At 43.4% G+C, this 23,723-nt stretch overlaps 2 protein-coding genes across 4 annotated transcripts in view; one reads left to right on the top strand and one right to left on the bottom strand.

The window, feature by feature from the left end:
* Tif-IA (RNA polymerase I-specific transcription initiation factor RRN3 homolog Tif-IA) overlaps positions 1-23,723 on the top strand; it is a 31,657-nt gene that overhangs the window by 273 nt on the left and 7,661 nt on the right. Inside the window, exons 1-10 of one of the 3 annotated variants that reach the window (XM_072289917.1) lie at positions 10,690-11,239; positions 12,367-12,456; positions 13,526-13,658; positions 13,839-13,926; positions 15,734-15,902; positions 17,245-17,328; positions 17,880-17,991; positions 19,191-19,333; positions 20,798-20,931; positions 22,425-22,609. In XM_072289917.1, coding sequence (XP_072146018.1) covers positions 11,045-11,239; positions 12,367-12,456; positions 13,526-13,658; positions 13,839-13,926; positions 15,734-15,902; positions 17,245-17,328; positions 17,880-17,991; positions 19,191-19,333; positions 20,798-20,931; positions 22,425-22,609 — 1,333 coding nt within the window. In that variant the 5' untranslated portion in view covers positions 10,690-11,044. Of the gene's footprint in view, positions 1-10,689; positions 11,240-12,366; positions 12,457-13,525; positions 13,659-13,838; positions 13,927-15,733; positions 15,903-17,244; positions 17,329-17,879; positions 17,992-19,190; positions 19,334-20,797; positions 20,932-22,424; positions 22,610-23,723 lie in introns of those variants that run through there. The other 2 variants (XM_050173586.3, XM_072289918.1) reach the window with 2 other exon arrangements.
* LOC126525676 (uncharacterized) lies at positions 188-10,585 on the bottom strand. The gene is made up of 7 exons (XM_050173588.2): positions 10,320-10,585; positions 6,970-7,732; positions 3,980-4,108; positions 3,143-3,190; positions 1,815-1,890; positions 983-1,044; positions 188-281 (listed from the first exon to the last, which is right to left on the bottom strand). The coding sequence occupies exons 1-7, from the start codon at positions 10,559-10,561 to the stop codon at positions 231-233; spliced, it is 1,371 nt and encodes a 456-aa protein (XP_050029545.1). The 5' UTR covers positions 10,562-10,585; the 3' UTR covers positions 188-230.

The raw sequence follows: 23,723 nt of genomic DNA, 5'->3' as shown, positions 1-23,723 counted from the left end.
TAAAATACAGTGCAAGATAGTTCTACTTTAAAATAGAATTGAGAAATTGTGTTTGGACATGATTACTAGCAATACAAATGGGAAAGTAGCTAGTGAAGTAAGCTTACAGTAGACATTTCTTTCTAGAAAGATATTCCACTGTATAATAACAACAACAACAATAATAGTAATAAAAAGGCAAGCGACATCTTGTGAACTGCTTTATTAATGTGTTAAGAGAGTCTTGTACTTCATGATGGCAGCACAACAGGCTCAAGGAGCTCAGTCCACAGTAATGAAACCTGAAACAAATATTCAGTAATGACAATTAGTGATAGTTAACTGGATAATAAAATATTTAAGTTGCACACACTCATTGCTCAAGAGCTTTTAAGTGATTATTAACATGCCATTCTCAACCTGTCATTTTTTGTGTTGAAGTTTGCAAAGTCTTTAAACTAGGGGTAAACGACATTACACATCAACTATTCAGCATTCCAAAATATTTGAAGCTAATCAAACATATCAGAATAGCTGACTGTTATAGGTCTTAATTGTTACTGTTCTCCAATTGCTAAAAAAAAGTAGTATTGCAAGTTATCACAAATGAAATGACAACAAATGTTTTTGAAGCAATGCAGAGACAAAATGAAGAATTCAAGTTTCGTTTTTCAGTTTAGCAGCAAAAGCTTACATGACAACCTGCGAGATCTGCTTGTAGTTTGTCATTTAGTGCTTAGCAACCATCCATCAATTCGTTGTCCCCTCCGTGGGGGTCATTGCCCCTTGCAATAACAATAAGCAATAAGCAAGCTTTGGCAGGAGGCAATGTCCATCCCTTATCTAATCTATTAAGACAGACAAAGGTATTGTCAAAACTCTTAGCTTCTAATGAGGTATATTTAATGTTCTCTACAGTGAGGACTTGCACAGAGAAACCACATTAACTGCGAGCTTATCAATAAAGGTCTACTTGCATGGCTGTGTTCGCATGAAGACTTACCACTTTTTCCATCGGAGGCATTCCTTCTTCGGGCGCCTCAAGTTCGAACTTGCCACCATAAGCTGGTCAAAAAAAAAAAAAGGAATGTTTCACATATTAAGTCCTTAGGCTAGAGCCACATAAATACAGCAATGCGAAACCAAGAAAGTACCCCCTGAAAGACTGACACTTACTTACATTGTCTTACAAAAAATTGGTTTGGTAAAATTGCGACTAACATATGTTGTGGCGGTTATACAAGCAGAACAGGATTCGGAAATGCTGCTTGACGTTGTAGTTGTAAGGACACATTAATCAACAACTCTTTTTTTACCTTGTAGAGTTATGTAAAACTTGTCTGGTTAATTTGTTTCAAGCCTGTTCTTAATTAATTCAGACTAGCATTGACATCTATTACTGTCAAGTTGAGCCTCGTTCTAACAAAGACACACACGACATGAAAATACTTTCAAACAGCCCAAGTTATAAGCGTATGTTCTTTATATTATAATTACCAGTAATATCTGGTAATTTGTTACATCCGTGTTTGTTACATTGAGGTTCAACGCTACATCGCCTGGTTATCCCAGATGGCGGTACAACTGCCCCAGAAATGGGATGGGCCCACCTTCATCGTTGGACCAGGACTTTCTATTTTTAATCTAAGACATTTTCTCTTTAAAAGCACCAAACTGGATTCTTTCTAAGCACGGAGTTTCATCCCAAAAATACCAGGGAGAAATGTGGTGCTAGAGTGTATGTGTGTGCGTCGTCGAACATGGCAACAAATATGAATGACCCGCACCTCTAAGGCTGACTATAACTGCATTACGAAAGAGGTTGGCATGCTTACTCTTCTTGGCCTCGGCTTGTCTCAGTTCAATGCGCACAAAATCGCTCACAGGGTTGTGTTGTAGAACCTTTCCTTCCTGGAAACAAAAACTGAGAATAAAGCACCACCTCCATTCTACATTTCAATCACTCTTTCACCAAGAAAAAGAAACCTTATTCTGCGCAACAAGATGACAGGAAAGAGCATTAACAATGACCGTTCAGTTTCTTTCAGGGCTCGCACAGCAATATATAGTCCTAGGTGAAAGGGTTAAAAAAAGAAGAAGATAAATTTGCATTATCATTGCTCACATAACCACGACAAGAGCACATGGTGAGACTAGCTTAACACTTGTTTGACACTGACAGATAATCCATCTCATTATCTGATAAAGCAATAAATGGGGAGCTAACTCACAGAATCCCTGTTGCACATATTAGGAATGCTTCACCAATCTCTTGAGCTCTCTGGTCCTCTTATTTTACCACAATCATGCACTTTTCAAACAAAGGGACGCGCTGTGTCGTCCTCTCCGAAAGAGTCTGGAACCACATGGACATCTTGCTCCGCATGCTCTGGCTTGCAGTGACAAAGCAAAGGTGTTGATTCTTTTACAAAAGCGATAAAAGAAGCACAAAAGCGGCAAATGCCTGCAGTAACCATATCTGCGGCCGATTGCCGAGACGCATATGCGGAAATGAAACCATGCACAATTACCATGACGTATTTCCTGCGCCTGCAATTGCCTCAGGTGCTTGAAGTTACACAAAAAGCATGGTGTTCGAGATTGGCCTCCACTGGTGACGATTTGATTTCGTCACCAGTTAGTGTTGCCTGATTGCTGTACAGTTAAACTGTGATAAATAAAAAATTCAAATAAAAATTTTATACTGGACCAAATGCACTTAAATTTTGCCAGCTTCCTGTGGGAAGCATGTGGTTTAATATGCAATGCATAACTTGCATTCACAAATTTGGTGTCATGGCCCCTTTGGTCTACTTGGACTATGCAGAATTTATTTAAATTGCCTGTAGCAGATAGTGTGCTTCTAGTTTTCGAGCTTAATTACTCAGAGGCAGGCTGCTTGCATGAGAAATTGAAATGCAATCAACAAATTTTAATTAATAAGATTTTCAAGTAAATGCATTACGGCACATACTGCAATTCATTATTATTAATATAATTTATTATAATTAGCAAGCCACATCTACTCGGAACAAGATCTCTCTCGCTGCACCAGTACCCAATGCGCAGACGCAATGATGTATGCATAAACAATGTAGTGGTATTTGGAACAGACTGCAATCTGTTCTCTTGCAATGGAAAATGACGATTAAAGGGCTGGTACCTTGTAGTCGGACACATTCGGACAGTAGTTGGCATCCAGTTCCAGTATCTGTGTTAGGAGTAAGGGCAAGAGAAACTTGTCACTTTGACTAGACACTCAAGCTATGGCAGTAAGCTGAATACAGTACAGCATATTTACAACAAGGTCTCAGCTGGCACAAAACATTATTTGCGATATCTGATATCACAAATAATATTTTGATAGCAATGATGATAAATAATGATATCTGAATGAGAGTTTCTTTTTACTGGCTTTCTGAGCTCCAAACGGCTGTTGTGGAGTGATTTTCGTTGATACAGAATTAAACTAACTTTTGTGATGTACTCTCAAATTTAAGGCAGCAACAGCTCGCAAGACACAAACCCAGATGAAAACACATAAAAAGCACTATGTTGCAAAAAAGGGCATGAGAAATAAATAATAAAAAAAAGCACAAGTCGTTTTCCATATGCCTTCATCTGTGTCCATGTCTTCAGTGGTCTTCCTGCCTTGAACATGAATGACGAACTAACCGATGCTTTCAAGTTAATGGTATCGCATTCAACAACATTCTCTTTTCTTAATTGAAGTTGATTTTTTGGACTGCTCCATTATTCTGCCATTTCTTCTGACATTTCTTACGGACCTCTACCATGTTGTAAAAATAAGGCAACGACTGTCCTTTTTTGCTTGTGAGGTTGAATTTCAATGTAGTCAAATTTCAATATAATGAAGTAAAGTGATGATTTTACTGAAACTGTCATATGTCAATGTTTAACTGTATTTCTATCATTAAGTCGTACCAGTGAGCTCAAGTTGGAATGCCACAGCATTTAACTTGAACCACTGCTTGCTCACCTTGAATGCTATGATGTCTCCCACCTTCGGCGGCACCTTGAGCGTTGGGTAATTTGAGTAGTCCTTGACTTGTTTGGATGAGCCGTCCGTACAGTCACTACTTGACGGTGCCTTGTGGTCCTCCACCAACTTTTTGGAGATAGCAGAGGCACGTGTTACAAAGACAAAGTTACAAAGTTTTATAGGCACAGGTGATTAGGATTCCTAGTGAATCAGAACAAACATATCATGAATACTTCCTGAATGACCTTTCTATGAGCACTGGAAGATTTGTATACTTGATTTTCCCCACTGCAATATGCACAGTACATTTGATCACAGAGTTCATGTCTATGTAAGGGCACTGTGCTCATAGAATAATAATAATAATAATAATAATAATAATAATAATAATTTTACTAATCGAACATGAAACGGGACAGGTAAGCTTTAAATAGAACACTAAATAAGCACAAATACTCGAGAGTGCAATGCCAGTACAACAAGCTCTATGCAGTCGGGACACAAGCCAAATTGTGCATCAATTTTTGACGTGTAACTGTGGCAAAGCATAGAAACAGCTGCGGGGAAAAAAATCATGCGTCTGCAGCTCATTTGATCTTGCAAGCATTTGCAACCAACTGAGGCGTGTGCCAGGGTGAGTTGTTAGTACATGCCAGAAAGAAGGAGAGCGGGGAATGAAAAAAAATAATAGTATGATGCAGACGCAAAACACAACAGAGCAAAACCACAGTACCATGTGTCGCGCTCTTACATCAGTGTTCTCCAGATTTTGTAACCCTGCTATGTTAACACTAGCGGTGCTTGAACAGTGAAGTTTCCTGATAGAAGTGAACATCAAATACTCTAGAAACACTACCACTGAATATTGAATTTAATATAGAATGCTTTCTCATTTCTGAGGCATAACCAAAATAAATTTTGCAGAGTCCGTTTGGGGAAAAAAAACAATGCAGGCTTATATAATACATCGACACATGCATGTAATACTGCTCACAATTAAAAAGTCTGGATAACTGAGGAGCTTACAAATGATAAACAAATGCTTTGAATTATATTGGACATCATGCCAAGTACTATTAAAACGAGGGAACAGCACGTAGATGTACAAAGAGTATTGTGTTTGATGAAAGGGAGAAGTGTAATACTACAGCACCGCACGTTGTCTTAAAGGGATGCAAACATGAGACTAGCGAAATAAGTCAGAATAAATTTGCTGTAGAGGCTGCCTAAAAGCAAGCCACTCTTAATGTATGACTGGAAATTATTGAGCAGAAGTTGTCTGGCCTGCACTCACGTCCAGAAACTAGTATCCCTGTGCAACAACCGCAGCTGTCATGCAGCAGCTACATTCGGAACAGTCCTCATCACATCTATTGCTCTGTCTTCCTAGAGACTCCAATAAGTATTTTTACCCATTGCCAGACCTGCCAACCTTGGAATATGAAAAGTACTGCAGTTGAAGCCGGAGGTTACTACAGGGGTCGTGCAGAACATTTGATACGGAATTCAAGGAGGGGGAAACAAATGCTATTTGTACACATACACACAAAAGTAGCGAAATCTCCCGTCTTGAATGCAATTTCTTGCAAGTACGCAACTGCCGAGTCAGACACATGCTTCAGGCTCTTCAGGTCACTCTTATAGGTTGGCTTAATGATGTCAACCGCTTTCTGGCATGACGGCAGGTAGTGCTCGACTTCAGCCGAAGCTACTCGTCATGTTAAAGCCAAATGGCTCAAACTTACTTTTCGCCAGGCATTTCTAGAGCCTACAGCTCCATAATGGGGCCACGATGGCTGCGCAACTAGCAAAAACGACACAATGTGGGCACAACGTGGTCACTTAACCTGGCTCTGTTTAGCTCCACAATGGTAGTGGTGATTTAAACAAGGCTCTCGTTAGTGGCTGCAGACAGACCACAGTGCAGTCATTAAGCTATGCTCTCGAAAGAAAAGGATCATTTCCCGATAGGCAGTGTCCACGGCACGGTCCCTATGCAGAGTTTGTTACTGTGAATGTTCAAAAGTCGCCCACAACCCCAGTTCTCGGGAAATTCAAGGAGCACATTTATTTCCAAGGAGTTTTAAGGCCCCTTGAATCCATTTTTACAAATTCACAGGTTTTCAAGGATTTCAGGGAGCTGCACAAACCCTGTCACTAAAACACGGCGAGATGTACTAAACACTGTTTGATTAGGTACTCAACATCTTCATTGTTTATTAAATATTTGCTGTCTTTGTACAGTAGGGACATTGTGACTCTGCTACAGTCACACCAAGAATGGTCTGCGGCGCATACAAATCAAAATGTTTATGAAGTTCTACACATAACGGCACAGAAACATTTGTTGCTGCTATACATTGATTCTGCAAGTTGGTGTCGCTGCTCCAAGGGGGGTTTGAAAAATTGGACTCTCTAAAGCTGATCAGCATCTGCATTTGTCATTGTAAATCCAATTTTCTCTAAACCAGACATAAATAAAACAAAAATTGTAGAAGTAATTAATGTCAATGTGACTGTCAAAACCAAGTGAAAAGAATTTCAGTATTTTGCGACAAAATAAGAAATGTTGGCAGGCATGCATTACATTGTTACGAGGAGTACTTAATGACGAGGTTTTACGAGAGGTACAGGGATTGATACTCCACACCTGCGCCAAAAAGATGTTACGAGGAGTATCTAATCGGCAGTAGCTAGTTGGTGCTCGTTAAGCTACACAGCACAAAAACATAGGCTTCCACGTAGCTTGAGCATTCAGTCACTGCCACATTGTCGTCTTCATCACTAAACCGTGACAACATAACAACATAATCAAAAGGAATGAATATCCGACAACTTCAAATAGTGAATTCTTGAATCAAATACTGGTTAAATAGCACAGAATAATCTATTCATACTCGAAATTTCAAATATGTGTGCGTCCCTAGTTGATACGTCTCATCCAAAACATCAAAGAAGTCTACTGGGAGCAGATCTTGTTTCACTACCTTTTGAATTGTGGCTTTCGGCGTGGAAGCTTCTGCAGGGGGTGGGACGGCACCATAGCAGCTCGCTGCAATTGGTGCCCACAACGTTTGACCATTTGTGAGCGAAGGCTGACTCTCCGGCTCGGCGCTCTTTGTCGGTGCAGCCGCGCTAACAGCGCAATGCTGTTCTTCAACAACCATGGACAGGGCAATCTGCTGAGGAGCTACTCCCTCTTCCTCCGACATGCTGCCATCGAAACGAAGGTGCTTTCCGCTTGACGAATTTGTATGAGCTTGCCTTGGAAAAGCGCAGATCATATCTGGTGGTGGCAAGCTTGGCGATGCGGCAACTTGTGCTCCTTCATCTGGCTTCTTCTTCTTGCGCCTTGGCCTCCGCTTCTTCTTGGCAGGACTTCCAGATCCCGCCGGGCTGGGATCTGGAGTGGGCACGGGCCATCCCGGTGCGCTCCCTACGCTCAGATCCTGTGGGGTTGAACAGATTGGCTCGTACTGGAATGTGGGCGAGCCCTGCAGCTGCGCAGCTGGAAAGCAAGGCTTTCCACCCTGTTTCAGCGTTGACGACGTCGAAGTGGAGTCGTCGTTCCCGGGAGCGCTTGAAACGTGGGCAGCTTCAACCTCGGGTGCATCGGTGCTTTCCGAGGGTTCCCGCTTTCTCTTCTTCTTCTTCTTCTCCTCCACAGGTTTATCTGTTGCTGTTGTTGGACCCGGGTCATCATTGGGGCGGGAACTTGAGTTTGATGACTGCTGGGCAGGAGTGACAACTCTAACAAAGAAAAAAAAAGAAGGCAGGAGATGAAGAAGCTACCTTATGGAACAAACACCACCCACGTGCGTCAGCTGGTGTTACTGCCCAACACTTGAGCTTGTACCCATGTTATGTAAAATTCGACAGCAAGAATGTAGTATTGTGAAAAAAGAAGGAATAAAAATTATGCAGATACAATGCACATGTTGGAATCTAAGTGAAGCGAAGCCTTCATGAAGCGGTCATTCTAATGTTAAATGTCTAAATGCAATGTGTACAATTGTGTTTTTTTATCAAATGCAAGGAGTAATCTCTTGCGATACTTATGTTTATGCACTGTACAGGTGGTCAGAACCTTAATGTTGTGCCATGTTTATGTTTACGAAAGGGAAAATTGTCATGCACGTTACCGTAGCATGAAGCTATAAAGGGTTGCATCGCCCTTGTGATGCGACCTGCTAGCTCTGTGGTTAGTTCAGATGATAGAGCGACTGCCCTGAAAAAGTGTTGGTCCCACATTTCCCCGGACAACGATGAATTTTGCTTTAACTGTGAGAATTTCTTTATGAGAAACCCGCGTAAGTTTCCTTTGTAGCTTCGTGTTGTCCAGTGGACAACAATTTTCACTTTCAAATATTTTCCTCCACTTCGCAGGCTTTCGCCGAACTGATTTGCTATGCTTATGAACTTCACCGTTCACAAGCTATGCCGAAATACAAACAGCAGTTCACACGGATTCACGCTAAGGTATGACGCAGTTATTCTTACAGGTTTTATGTACAGATTTATTGTTGGACAATGTGGAACGTCGGTGCACTTACTGGCGCTACTCTCATTGCTCAGAATATTGTGCTACACAAGCAAGAGCTGGGGTAGCCCAAATTTTTACCCCACATCTAGCACCACTTCAAATATTCTTGCCAGAGGCTTTTTTCAATACATCAGTTACCACAAAGCCTATGTATACAGCGCAAGTGATGGTGGTCTACCACCATCATTTACACTTGACTCCTCGAAGAGGCAGGGCACTTGTCGAGTGAGCTCCTGAACGACAATTTGCAATGCGGCGAACGTGGTTTAAATCATAGATCTGGGACCTCACAGAGGTGCGATGTCATGCTAACGCATTTCTCTCGCATTTACCGCAAAATCGACACCTAACTATTTTTCTTCGTCCAAACAGCAAGGTCCTGGAACGGTCTGCCCTCTGACACTGTACACACTTTACTGACCCTAGCAAATTTAAGGAAACCACATCAACGACATTATCCAGTGGTTTTGTTTGCGGCCACCCCAGTTGAGATATAACAATGAATAAAAATAAAAGGAAACAAAAAATGTCACGCATGCAGAGTTCGCGCAAGTTAAGGGTGCAGTCTCCGCACGTGCACAAATCAGCACTGCAATGAGCCTATTAAGTTAGCGAGATGAAGTTATCGTGTGCTGTTTCCATGGAACAAACTTTGCAAGGTCTTGGGTGTACTCAGAAAATGTCAGCGTGTATTGCCAGTTCCTCAAAAGCTTTCAACATTTAAGGCGCCCTTCTCATCAGATCTGTGCTATTGTAACTTAATTTGCGGTAACAGAGCAAAGCAATCCATAAATAATCTTCTAATCCGACATAAAAAGGCCTTGTGTTCTGTTGCAAACCTACCATTTGATGTACACAGTTCAGAACTATTCGTTTAATATAATGTAATTAAACTAAACATGCTATATGAATACACTTTATTTCTTTCCTTTAGAACTGATACCACAAAATGTCCCGGTTATATATGCAGTGTAGCTAGCTTGCAAGTAAATCCTTCTTCGCGCCTAAACAGAGACTCAGAACAATGGTACGTGCCACGGCCGTGGACGAACTATGGCTTTCAAAATTGCAGCTTATTACTTGCCAAAGCCATCAAATAATTTGAATATTTCTTATGAAAATGTCTGCGCACTCTCTAACACTTCTGTTTTAAGTATGCAGTGTTAAATATGTTCTTAGTTAAGTTCAGTTTCTGTAAAATGGTTTTCTGTGTATGTCATGCGCCATTTGACACTGACGTTGATATGTATTTTTCTTTTACTGTCATAGTGAACTGGGGACGTAGGGCTGGTCAAGCTGTTTCTAATGCAGCTTTTTTCCTCGTCCCAACCACTTATGTGGAACTCCATGTACGTGGGAAACAAAATGAACTCAACTCTGGCCAACCACCGTTCGTTTTCTTGCCGCGATGACAACCGAGTTTCCCCAAATGCCTGGTGTGGTGTGGCCTCGAAGTCTTTCGTTCTCTTTCTCGTGAAGTGCAATATCGATTAATTTTTTTTTTAATTTTCGAACCGGAATGGAGTTATGTCTCAGTCCACAAGCTTACATCGACAGATTCCTTTACGCATGCAGCGGCGAAAAAACAAATAATAAGACGAAGAGCGCCACCGACGCGTTTAGTTAAACAGCACCGGTCACTGAAAAGCTTGACAAAAAGACCACTCAAAAGGCAACGATCGCAGAAAAGCCTGCCATTTGTTTGTGATTTTCAATGCAGCACAGTGCCTTGAGCATAGATAAAGCTAGATCATTCGCGTGAACAAACTGTTTTTCGCAGTTTTTGTTTTATACCTCACGGTATCTTTGTCTCTCAAGATCTGTAGGGGCTCGTCAGGTGGCAGCCACGCATCGTCGAGGTAGAGCTCACTTTTCTTTGGAACGCCGTACTTGGTTCGTATCAACTTTGATAACTGTTTGATCGTCGCTGTCTGCGCTCTATCGACGACGATCCACACCAAATTGTGAGCGTCGCGGTGTGGAATCGCGCACCGTAAATCCAACTTCACTCTAATTACGGAAGCGGCCTCCGCCATTTTTCAACAAAACAGTTTCGTTTTGAAGCGCGCGCCAAGTACTCTACAGTGTGCGTGGTAGTATAGTGATTCGCTTTCAAATAATTCTCCTAATAAATGTGAGATGAAGTATTCTGCAATTTATCACTTATAATGTGCATGTTGAACGATTAGTGTTTGCTTGGAGTCTGAAACGGCTGTTACTTGTTTGCAAAGCCTGTAAACTGCGTGTAAGTCGAAGCCAGAACAATCCCCAGTCATTTGAAGCCGGTCTTTTTATGTAGGTTGCGTTGCCGCATGGTTGATTTGTTCTGCGCCAGCATATAATGTCACGGCGCGACGTCGTGTTTTTGCGTGGTTCGAACGTATACTTGCGCCATTCTAAACCATACGAACAGTACGGTAACACCTGAAAGACTTTGGACTGCTGACGGCAGTTTGTGTGCCTGTTGACAACCCTCTGGGTTTCGCGCGGACCTGAGCTGTCTCCCAGCTTTCGTCACCATGTCAACCACGTCGATACTGAAGAAACGTGGTCCGTCGACATCCACCGTCGTCGTCGAGAACCGCGTGGGATTCAAGCTGCCTTCTGCCGACGAGATTGACGTCCAGATGGCTTTCGCGGAAGCCAACAAGTCGAACGTCATGGACAGCAACTACAGGCAGCTGATCAGTGCCCTCAAGTCTGCCGACACCGACGTGAGTTGTGCTTCGGGCCTTGCCCGGACAAGACCTGGCCGCGCTAGATAGCTATTCCTGCACGTTTTTTTCTTACATTCCTGGAGCGTTGACTCTCAGCTTTCTTTTTTTTTCTTTTCGGGATTACTGAATTGGCCTGTTTCCGGTCGTAATCAATGTAGTACTGACGTTAAAACAAGCCGAAACAAGCGCGCCGCTGGGTTGCAACACGTTGCGCAAGTGCTGTTATTTGGAGAGGGCGGTGGGGAGGGAGGGAGTCCACAACAGTTGAGCAACGGACCTGCAGTCCGGCGCCAGTCTGCAGCCGGCTTATGATCGATTTATTCATTGCTATACGGAGTTGAATGTCCCGGCATGAATACATGTATTCTTTCTTAAAAGCAAATTTCAAATAAACTCCTTGTACAGACAGTAATTATAAAAATTAAATTATGGGGTTTTACGTGCCAAAACCACTTTCTGATTATGAGGCACGCCGTAGTGGAGGACTCCGGAAATTTCGACCACCTGGGGTTCTTTAACGTGCACCTAAATCTAAGTACACGGGTGTTTTCGCATTTCGCCCCCATCGAAATGCGGCCGCTGTGGCCGGGATTCGATCCCGCGACCTCGTGCTCAGCAGCCTAACACCATAGCCACTGAGCAACCGCGGCGGGTTGCAGTAATTATAGTGTGGACCCATTCACGTCTGCCGGTACTGGGTACAGAAGCTTGGCTTTCGGTTGACGTTGTTGTGGATGGTCTAGCGCACCTCAGATTCGCTGCTTGCTACTTCTAAGCAAGGCGCTTGTGCGCGCTGTCGTGATTCACTTTGAATCATTGTTAAACTGAAAATGCTTATAAATAGCCTAGAAAAAAAAAAAAAGAAAGAAAGGAACGGCCCTATTGCTGCAAACATTCAATCGATCTGGCCCAGAACTGTCATCGCGGGCAAACTGATGTGAGTTGTGGAACTACCATTCGGTTCAGTCCTGGTGCTGGAAATGATGTGGTGCACTTAATTAGCATTGTACAGATCAGCCTGGTCATGTTTGGTGAGCATGATTGGTGCAGATTGGTTGGTTCTTATCAGCATCTGAAAAAGTTAACATTTATGTTGCTGTTTGGGTGCACGTGGGGTTCTTTAGGATGAAGCGCTGGTGAGGTTGCTGAAACGCATCAAGAACTCTGCGCCACTGATTGAAAGGCACAACGACGAAGTGCTGGATTGCGTCCTGGTAAGTGTTGACATGTCATTTCTGCTGACACCCTTGTAGTCTGCGTAATGACAGAAGTGTATTGCTTTCTTTGTCGCCCCTTCGTTCTTTCAGCACTCCGCGTGTAATAATGTGATTAGAGATAAAAGACAAGGAGAAAATACAAGCACGCATGCTGCAGTCATTACAGTTGTACTTGTGCAGGCCCGTGTACCGAAGAAGTGCTATAGTAGCACACAATACTGAGGGACGCCACCATTTTCAAAGCACACATGATGAAGTCTTGAGATTTTGAAAATTAAAGGTGCTGCAGATAGGCTTTCCACCTTTGTCAAGCAGTTAATTTTTTGTGAGTTGCTTATAAATACTTTAATACCATAGACTGTGTGATCTTGTATATTCTTTATCATACAATTGTGTTCTGTGCGTCACCCACTTATTTTTTACAAATAACTGTTTCTTACTAGCTCAACTCTGTTAGTGTACTTTTATTCTGTACTTCATCTTACCGTTTTCTATTGCAACCCCCCTCCCCTTATGTAAATAGCCTCAAATGAGAGTCTTTAAGGGTACCATGACTAAACGAAATATATAAGGAAACTGACACTGAGATGGGGCAGGAGGCCATTATGCTTTTTGTGAGAAGTGCTGTATGCAAAAGTGCTAACTTTGCATGATTAAGCTTTATTGAAAGGATTAGAAACACTGACCACACTGCGAAAGTTATCATGTTGCTTTTGTTCCAAATAGTTTGTTTGTATCCACATAGTCACTTATGAAAAACAACCAAAGAATGCGTAGAAATATGATGACAACATATTTGGTGTTTAAGAAGTTACAGCAAGTTTAATGGATTAAGTTATATGACGCAGCTTCATAATGTGCCAGTTTAGGGAGAGCCGTAGAACTGGCAAGTGGTGCGCCGATGTGGAGGTTGAACCAGAAGCCAGAACAATGAAGAAATAACTAAATTTGCCAGTGGAAGCAACCCTAGTGGCAGACGGTGAAAGGTAGTTGGCTGCTCTGTTTTGACAGTCTGCGCTATATTCAACAGCTCTGCACTGCTTGCTGCTCCTTTTTTTCCCCCCAGAAAATCAACCTGCTCAGGAGGAATGTTCACGTCATAGACGTATTTTCACAGCTGGCCTGCGACATGGTCTTCATCCACCCCGTGATCCTGAGGAACATTGTCGTAGCTCTCCTAGGCACCTTCATGTCTCCAGGTTTGTGACATGACTTTTGCACCGTTCATATTGTTGTGCTGGATTATGTGCAATAAGAAAACTTTTTGAAATTCTGGTCTGTGTTATATTTTTCATTTAAACATACGGTAGGCCACCTTTGGACCCATGCTGCTTCTGTGTGTGTTCGCCTTAGTAACCACAGCTTTTGACTGTTTGCAGAAGCCACTTCAAAGGACACGCCAGAGCTGGAAGAAAAATTGGAGAGGCTTCACGCACTGTTCCGGCTGCTCTTCAAGCTTATGCCAACGTAAGTATCGCATGAATCTGCAGCTCTGTCCTCGCTGTGCAGGTCTTCTTGTCGTTATAGTCAGCTGCTGAGTATCACTGTGGGAAGTGAGCTTAACAGGACACTAAGGCAAAATATTAAGACGAGCTTAATTGAAAGATTAGGTTTCTGTATTAACAAATTCATAACTCGTAGTGTGAATAGAGCTTTTGTAACCGAGGAAATGACGAAAACAGAAAAATCGTGAGTGGTGCCACCTATTTTAGATTGTGGTACTTCTGATGTGACGTAAGCACTGGCTGATTCACAGGGAACACCATGGAGGGAGGTCATGTTTAGATTACATCGACTTGTCTGTTTTGGCATGGGTGGTTGAAATTAAGAAGCGGCAGCAGCGAGACCTTTGGTGGCAATTTTCTGCGCCACGAAATCGTATATGTATTGGCACACATAAAACGATGGTAGACTTTTAAGAGAATAATCTATCAATCCATCTTAGCTTAATATTTTCCTTTGGTGTTTCTTTAATGCCTCAGTGTTGTGGGGCAAAGTGGAAGTTCGTGTTTGCATTGCTATTACGGCCAGCACGAAACATATTGACACTAGGGACAGACGACACATGTGCTAGCTTGCAACTGAATTTAAGGAGAGAAAGTGCTTACGCTTGCACATACACATGGAAAGAAAATAAGATGATGCAACCCAGAAAGCTCGAACGCCTTTCATTGTCAGTACGCAAAACCACATCATAGATTATACTTGTGTGTGAATCATCAAGAAATTAAAAAACTTTTTCCCACTTGCGTGTTAGCACCTTCAGTTGACCCACTTTTGGGGCTCGATGGTTATGCAGAAACGCTCCTGCGCTTAACTCGAGGACAATTTTCTATGGCACTGAAGGGAAGGCAGTGGAGGCATATTGCTCGCAAGTTAATTCGCTTCCGAAAAAAAAAAAAAAGCCCACATTTTCATCGGTATTACTTTAAGCTGCGAAAGAGAAAACATAAGTGCCTTATCTACAACAGCTAAATAAGTCAAAACGCAGGAATGAGTGTTAATTCTGACTTCTTTTTCTGCTTTTCTCTTCGTGTCTGGGCAAATGCAAAACCATCACTTGTGGAAGCTACTTCCTTTAAGAAACTGAAAGCACTGTCAAGTGTTGCTGGACCACTTGGTGCAGTAACACATGGGCAAGAGCTTTGCTCCTGTAGCTTTTTGCCACGGAAAGTTGTCTGCCAGTACAACATTGAGTGCACGTTAAAGAAACTCAAGCAGTCAAAGGCCAACCACAATGAAATTTTGGACTATTTAAAATGCCTAGTTTATGATAGTGTACCTATGAGTCTGTGCAAAATATTACAGTTGAAATATTAGTTGAAGTGTCGTGAATAGCTCGCAAAGATAGCCGTTCTTATACTGAAACTGAAAAAAAAAAAGAAGAAGAAAGTCATTGCCACTCCTTGAAAGTGACACATGCAAGTCCTTGGCGTGACCTCTAAGATTGGGCGACTGCCTGCGAAGCGTTGAATAAATTTGGGGATGACATGCTGGGATTTATGTCATAGCGGCTTACCACCGGGTGCATGCGTCATCTGCCTCAATGCTGCAAATAAAAAAATTACACAATAACCAGCCCTGCGGTTTTGCCAAGACTGCATCAGTCTTGAGCGGTATGATTTACGACCAATTTAGCCAAAGTGAAATTTTATTGCAGTTGGCCTTCAAACCAAAGCCTTCAATTACAGCGCCTCCTGTAAACTCAGTGTAGCTTTGGCACATTAAACACAAAAAACAATAAATCAACCAATCTGGCTTTAATTATGCGCAGGGCTCCCACACGGCTGATCGAGATTCTCGCCGAGGTGTTTCCTTACATGAAACGAGAGGGCACCCAGCAGGCATCCCTCGTGGGTCATCTTCTCCGCCTGTCCTCCTACATCCCAGACCATAGGCTGGAGCTGCTGCAGCTGCTCACGCACAAGGCGTTGCAGATTGACGTGAGTTGTCTTTTTCTGAGTGAAAGTAGTCTAACCTGTTACTTTTTTTTTTCGCTTTTGAGCACCGTGATTCAAAGCAAGTGGCAGTAATACTAGTTATTTTTTATTGAGCAATACACTGACTCCGTTCATGTTTACACACTGTGTGTCGGAAAACAAAAGGACTGGACCCGCACTGCACACATCGTTGTCATGTGTAACATGTGTGCCGTCCACTTGTATGGCCAGTACAAAGGCATGTGCAGCGAGTCTCCAGCCTCCTTGTTTGCCAAAGTGAAATACTACGTAGCTCATGAACCTGCAGCAGCTCGCATCATTTTCCTTAAAGGGGCCACGACATGGTCGTCCAACCATTCCCAATTAATCATTGTAACTGTGAGTAGAAGAGGTTACACACACACACATTTGAGTTTCAATTTACTGCCTCTAAGCCCAACAGCGACCACCATTTTGACATGGCTTGTGTGACGTCAAGAAATACGGGAGTCCCCACTGCTGTGTCGTCTGCTCCAAAACCATGTTGTGCCAGACTCTCCTTACTTTGCATGCTTTAGCAAGGGCACTATCGTTGCATTGTGTCCGCAATCATTTCACTTCCTTAAGAAAAACTCTCATGCTAACTACGCGAGACACGTACGTGCGAAACAACAAAATAAAAAGAAGCTGCGCATATACTGCGCACACTGGCCATGCAAAACACACTTCATTTCGTTTCCTGTAAGCATTGCCAGACCGCTTTACAGTTACACGGCCACATATGAAAAAAATGGAGCTGGGCAGGTCATGTAATGCGTAGGTTAGATAACGGGGGACCGTTACGGTTACAGAACAGGTGCCAAAAGTAGGGAAACGCAGTCGAGAAAGGAGAAGACTAGGTGGGGGGATGAAATTCGCATTTGCAAGTTGGAATCGGTTGGCGCAGGGCAGGGGTAATTGGAGATCACAGGGAGAGGCCTTCGTCCTGCAGCAGACATAAAATAGGCTGATGATGATGATAAAAAATATTCCTGATATAGCTTCTCTACCACACTGAATGCAAATTTTTCCACCTTGCTGTGGGACAGTTCTAAAGTGCAGTGCTTAATTTCAAGCATGAAAATATTGTTTTGTGTGTTTAACCATATTACCTAGCCACTCTGCTCTCATTTACTTTGATAAATTGAGAATAGATGGATGGCTATGACTCCTTTAAAGTTCATGTGCTTCCTCAACGAAAGCCTAGCATGTGCATGTATTTCTTTTGCATGTTATTTTTCCTTGTCTGTGAGAACGCGAGCATCATTTTTATTCATGAGTATGCAAGCTTAAATTTCTTGCAAATGTGTTTTAATGTGCATTTTAGCTGCACTGCCCCAAGGATGAAATAAGTGAAGCTGAACTCGAAGACGAGGACGATGCCATGGAAGGAGGCGACATCTTTGAAATGGTATGGTCAGTTATATACATCTTGCTGCAATGCAAATATACAAACTTTTTTCTTTCTGGGTCCCTTTATCTGGCACTCTGGTGTGGCATGTTATGGCCTCGCAGCTATTTTGTTCTTGTTGCTACAAGACGTCTATAAACAGCACACACAAAAAGAGTGGGTTAGCAGTTGTCTCCTCAAAGGAACAAAACACATGTAATGCTAAAATTTCAAAGGCATGCCAGTGTGTCCTTTTTTTCTTTTCCACGTGCATGTAAAGTTGAACCGACTTACACATGTAGTTAGTCTGCCTGTAATAACACTCACTGAGTTAGAAGGACCAGATGCGATTTACAGTAGAGGAAGTACAGATATATAACAAATTGCTGACATAGTGATAGCTTTTTCGATTAAATATTGTGTTCAATACAAGTGGCTTCATTTGCTTAGCATAAGATTCTACAAGTATAGGGGATGCCTGTGAGTCATTGCTTGCGAGCACGAAGCTCTTGCTGTAGGAGGGATCTGTTGTTCTTAGTGGAGCCTCTTGCATTTGCTTGCATTTGTTGCAGGAAAAAGACAACGGCACCGACTTGGAACGCATGCAGCATCCCCTTGCCGACATTCTGGACCAGGTTCTCAACCAGTTCTACCTGCATTTCCAACAACGCTGCAACGCCAAAGGTACGTGATTTATTATAAAAACAGCAGTGCGGATAGTTGGTCAAGCGTACGCTAAGGGGAGTAGAGGGAGGCAGGTGAGTGGGCCTCTTCTCTTCTAGCTCGGCTGCTGCATGGCTGTCAGTGGGGTACGTGGCCTGTGCGCCCTGTGATGGAGTGGATCTGCGGTGGGATTGCAATGCCACCGAGCAAGCCGAGATGGCGGTAGCTTCACGTGGGCTGTCTTCCTGCAGTTTCGGAGACGCGTTAAAGGGACACTAAAGGTTAATATTAAGTCAATGTGGACTGTTGAAATACCATCCCAGAAACCTCGAAACGCTTGTTTCATGCGAAGAAGAGACTTGTTTTAAGAGAAAATGTGTTCTGAAGCGTCCACGTACCTCTAGTGCAGTTCAAATCACCCGCCCTCCGATCAAGGAGTGGTGATGTCATGGTCTCATAGTGACGTTGCGCCGTTGGTGAGTAAAACGGCGTCCGCAGACGGCGCTACAGCTTTTCTGCACAAAACGCAAACGTGCAGCCAGAAACAGAGCCAAGACAGCCAACAGCAGCGCGAAAGCGGAACTATGGTGGCTAGCGGAAGGGAAAGCGCGAGACGATAAGCTGGTTCTTTATTTTATGACGTCAACTTCGATGCTCGTTGCAATGCATGACCCTGACAATGACACATTGGCTCGCGATGCTAGGCTCGACTTCAGCGATTTAAGCACTGATGAACGTGACCTGCTGCTGAGGGCTCGCGCTGCCGGCGTTGTTACGTACTACTACGACGGCAACTGTATGTCATCGCTGTACATGTTCGCACGTTTGTAGCTTTTCCTTCATGAATACGAAATGCCGCACTCACTGCCCCGTCTTCGACCTGCACTTGTTCTTGCACTTCGGAGAATGCAGGCAAGGCTGACGGAACAACGCTACGGGAAAGCATTGCTTTGAAAGGCACTCCACACGATAGTTTTGATATAATGAAGTAAAGGGCCGATTTTACCAACTTCGTTAGAGTGTCGAGGTGTAACTGTACCTAAAAAAGCAGTAAAAGTCAGTAAAAGTAGGGCCTGAAATATTTATGTCAATGCTGGTTTAAGGGCCTGCATAAGTGTTTGTCACATGCAGTATTTCACATCTGTCTCATTCCCTTCATTGTGGTCATTTGCTGTATTGTGTTGCCTTATTGTCGGGCGAATGCAATGTTCTCCTTGCAGATGACGACCTGTCCAAGCTGGACTGGGAGAAGACTAAAGTGCTCTTTAAGGACTTCCTGGCCATCTTCGACAAGATAGTCCTGCCGACGCACAAGTGCTGTCACGTACAGTTCCTCCTCTTCTACCTGTGCAGCTTCCGGCCTGTGAGCAGTACTTTATACACTTTATTGTTATTTGTTAAGCGAAGAATACTAAGATTATATGCTCATATCAGTGAGTAGCTAGGATTGTATTGCTGCGCATGTTTAATTATGTATGTGCCTTTGTTATCATGCTTCTGCTGTCACATGAGTATGAGCTTGTGATGTCAGATAACGCACGATTATTAGGTAGTACAGTTGATCCCAAATCTATCGGAGTCAAAGGGGATCACAAAATAGTTTGATATATTGGTAAATTCGAAATATAAGGTATGCCTATCTGAAGTTATCTGAAAGCTCCACATGTCTTGGGCAGCACCCGCCGTGGTGGTGTAATGGCTTTGGCATTGCGCTGCTAAGCTGAAGGGCGTGAGATCAAAGCTCGGCCGGGGCAGCCGCATTTGGATGGGGTGAAATGCAAAGATATGCATGCTCCTTGCACTGGGTGAACTCCAAGTGGTCAAAATTAATCCGGAGTCTCCCACTACAGCATGCCTCATTATCATTTTATTAGAGCCTCAAACACTCCAAGGTAGTGAAAAGCAAGAATTTACCAGTTTGTTTTTCCAAGGCCCCGACGAACGCACAGAACTTTCCTTATTTTTTGTTTTTTCGTAGACGAATGTGAAGTCACTCGTGCTGCTGAATGTTCTTTGATAAACTGATTGCAGCACTAACCCCAAAACCTCGCATTGCCCGGCCCAGAGACTCCAGTGTGCCTCGCGTGCATAGAAAGGCTTGTTACATCTTTTTATTCAGGCTAAGGTAGATGTGGACGCAGCCCTGAAGCAAAGCAGCCTATATATGGGCCGTGCTGCCACCAGCGAACTTGTACTGCAAACCATGTGCGAACATGCTCGGTTGCATGTCTGTTACAATGTGCCATTTAAACGGCCAATCTTCATACATCAGCAGTGAGTCAACCAGGCAGATGTTGTGAAAGTAGCTTTCAGCCTGCAGGACACCCAAGTCCATTCCCAGCGCGGAAACTGCTGGCTCGCTTTCATTTCTGCAAGCTATTCGCTGCCACCGGTCCTGCTCAAGGAGGCGGCAAAGAATGGCCGTGGGTTTTGATTGTTGCCTGTAAAATGGTGCACTGTGCTTCCGATGGAGCTGCTTACTATGCCACACCACTGTCAAGCCAACAGGTGAAGACGGGTCTAGGTGGCGATGGGTCATGCATGCACCTGTCAGTGGCCATGCTCTTTGCTGAGGTCGCCGCCACACCTCTGTGCATTTTCTGTTCTTATGTGTGTAGGTGTCGTTAAATTGAGACAACTGAGATAGACCATTTTCTTGTGGTGGACTCAATGATTATGAGGGCAAGCTTCTGAAATTACTGGCCATATCGGACAGTCTGGATGTGTTGCATGTGCGATTGTGAGATTTAGATCAAAGACGTTCTGTTGTAGTTGTGTACGTATAGCTTGTGGCTGAGTCGGTTTCTTCTTACTGGCAACTCCGCAGGCGGCCCTGGCAGTTGCATTCCTGGACTACCTCTGGAAGAAAGTCCAGAACCCTGCCACATCGTGCATCGTGCGGCAAGCGTCGGCATACTACATCGGAAGCTTTCTGGCCCGAGCGAAATATGTGCCTCTCAGGTGGGGAAGCCATTGCTGTTTTTCCTTTGCTTGACGGTGTTTTCTCTATTCAGCGTTTTTAAAAAATATTTTAATGGAGCTCTATTATGGAGAAGTGAATGTGTATTTACATTTAGAGGACCCTTCTATGAATCTGGAGAAACAAAGACTGGCATCATCATAACGTGAAACAAATTTAGCATATCAATATACATAATACAAGTTACACAGAAAAATGCATGCCCGTCTCCACCTCGGGCACCCTAAAGGCCAACTGCATTGATAGTTTGGACTTTGTAAAAGGCCTAGTCTTGGGTAGTGTAGGTAGCATTCAGTCGTCTCTACGAAATTTTACATTTTAAATATGTGCAGATCAGTTACAAGAATCTTACAAAAATATACTTTTTTTTTGCGATAACAATTATATGGACACTCCTGGCCAATTTTTGCCATTCGTATTGGTGTGGTGGTCCATATGCATTCTTCAATTAGCTAGGTAGATGCCATAAAATGTTAAACACCATAGTTGCTCTGACCAGGTTTTATGGTCCCGACTGATTTATTTGACAGAATTTCGGCAATTCTAGAAGGCAAAGAACAGCCACAAAACATCCTGTTCGCATTGCATGCCTTTTATCCTAAACCATCAGAAAATGCAAAAAATCTCTAAGCGATGCAATTTCACTGGTACCGGCGCCAGTGCACTTTACAAAACTAATATTTCACTGAGTGCTGACTAATGCCGACTGTTTCTTGTCCAATCTCATCTTGTGCAGCGTTGATGGGCAGCGCATGCAATGCCACTGGTGGTGCTCATGACGCTAACATTCTCAGATGCCAGGGCGCTGTTCCTTGTGCACAGCAGAAGTTGCCTTGTGTGCTGCTTCAAGCCATGTTGCAGCCACATATACCGTAAGATCCAGAGAGATAGCCCACCTAAAGTTCAGAAAAAATCGAGTGAAAGTATGAGGTGGAGCTAACTTTCAATGTGCCGTTGTGGTCACCTATCGGTGATTTTGAAAAACTAGAAAATCATTCCAATAACAGAGGAGGGTTAGTTATCTTTCGGGGGTGGGGCATCTCTCAGGATATTACGGTAGGTACAGCGCCGTCCTAGGAGGTCAAGTGTAATATGAAACCTTGCTTCCACTGTCGATGTGTCACCATTTGCACGAAACTGCCAACGTTTTGCGATTGCTCACCACGAATTATGTAGAGCTCAAAGCATTGTAAATTGATATGGCGGTACCAATGTGCTGGTACCAGAGTTCAACAAATATAGCACAAGCTATTGCTTTTTTTTTGGTCATGTGTGTTTGTTTAACAAGATTTTACTACATATGCTCATAAAAAATATTGCGTGTGCCGAAGGTGTTTTCGTGTCAGATATGACAGTTGGGCACTGTTATGTGTTCAACTGCACCGGTTTGACAAAGCACATGGCTTTATATATTTGCAGCTGTGCTCCAAACATGAAATGACTTTTTCTATTTTTGCTTTTTTCTGTATCGCAGCACGGTGTGCGACTCCCTGTCCCTCATGTCCAAGTGGGCGCACGGCTACATGGCCTCGCTGAACGACGGCGGATTCTGTCAACCCCAGCACGACGTCCAGCGGCACGGAACCTTCTATGCCGTCTGCCAGACGGTGTTCTATGTGTTTGCTTTCCACCACAAAGGCATTGCAGACGGCGAGAAAGGTGGGGTCTGCGTGCCACTCTGTGTGCTCCCTTGTCTCTAGAGTGGCGGCCGAGTAGATGTTGTGTGCTGCTGCCGAGCACAAGTTCACGGGTTCGATTTCCAGCCGTGCTGGGGCAGCATTCTGATGGTGTAAGGTAGAAACGCTCGTGCACTTAGATTATGCTGCAGATTAAAGAACCCCAGCTGGTAAAAAATTAATCTGGAGCTCTCGACTGTGGTCGTCTCTCATTTTTCCAGTGTTCTTTTGGTATGTTAAACTCCACAAATCGAGTGTGTACACAGGATACGTGCCGTGCATGAAGCTTGACGGTGCTGTTGATCTGTAATAGGTTTGTCAGCCTACTTGTTTCACGTTACAGTAGGCAGTATCTAGAGGGCGAAGGGAATATAGTCTGCAGGTAAACTCGACAATGTAAGTCTTGAATTTGCAAACAGATCACGACACAAATAGGGGCGCAGGCAAAGCGCAAATGGACTTTTGCTTGTTGTCTGTGTGTCTGCATCGTCGTCTGCTTGCACATTCACATTTTACAACGCGTAATACAGTGGAACATTGTTGATTCAAACTCTAAGGGGAATGGAAAATTATTCTAATCAAGTGGAGTTCGAGCAAAAGAAAGCCCCCTTTTAATATTGCACTCGATAATATGCACAGTACAGCGCGCAATACAGTGATTGTCTGATCATTCAGAATTGGTGAGCGCCGTCTACGGGTCCAAATAAATGGAGCCAGAAATATTGAATTCGCCAGAAAATAAGTCCTTATTTCTCAAGCAGCCAGAAAAGCTTGCCAACACATTGCTGCATGCATGCAGATATGCTCGCATGCGACCTGGTCAGTCTTATGTTTTTACCATGGTTATGGCTGTTACTACAGGCAGCCATAGGTATGGTCTTCTATGCTCTTAATCTCCATCCTCAAGAAACAGGCAGTGGCCTGGCACCTTCTGCAAACAAACATGTATCCTAACCCGGTGGCCTGTAGCAAGTTCTGTCCAGGGCAATATAGCGATCAATGTAAATTACTTAAGGGTAGGGCGGATGTGCTACATACTGCATGGGCATGCTTGAAGGCGGCAACTTTTGAGGGCCGCAAAATTAAAAACCGGCAGC

The sequence above is a fragment of the Dermacentor andersoni genome, chromosome 8, assembly GCF_023375885.2.
Source record: "Dermacentor andersoni chromosome 8, qqDerAnde1_hic_scaffold, whole genome shotgun sequence".
In the NCBI taxonomy this organism is placed as follows: Eukaryota; Metazoa; Arthropoda; class Arachnida; order Ixodida; family Ixodidae; genus Dermacentor; species Dermacentor andersoni.
Note: the sequence above shows the minus strand (reverse complement) of the source record. Positions and strands in the feature narration are given on the sequence as shown.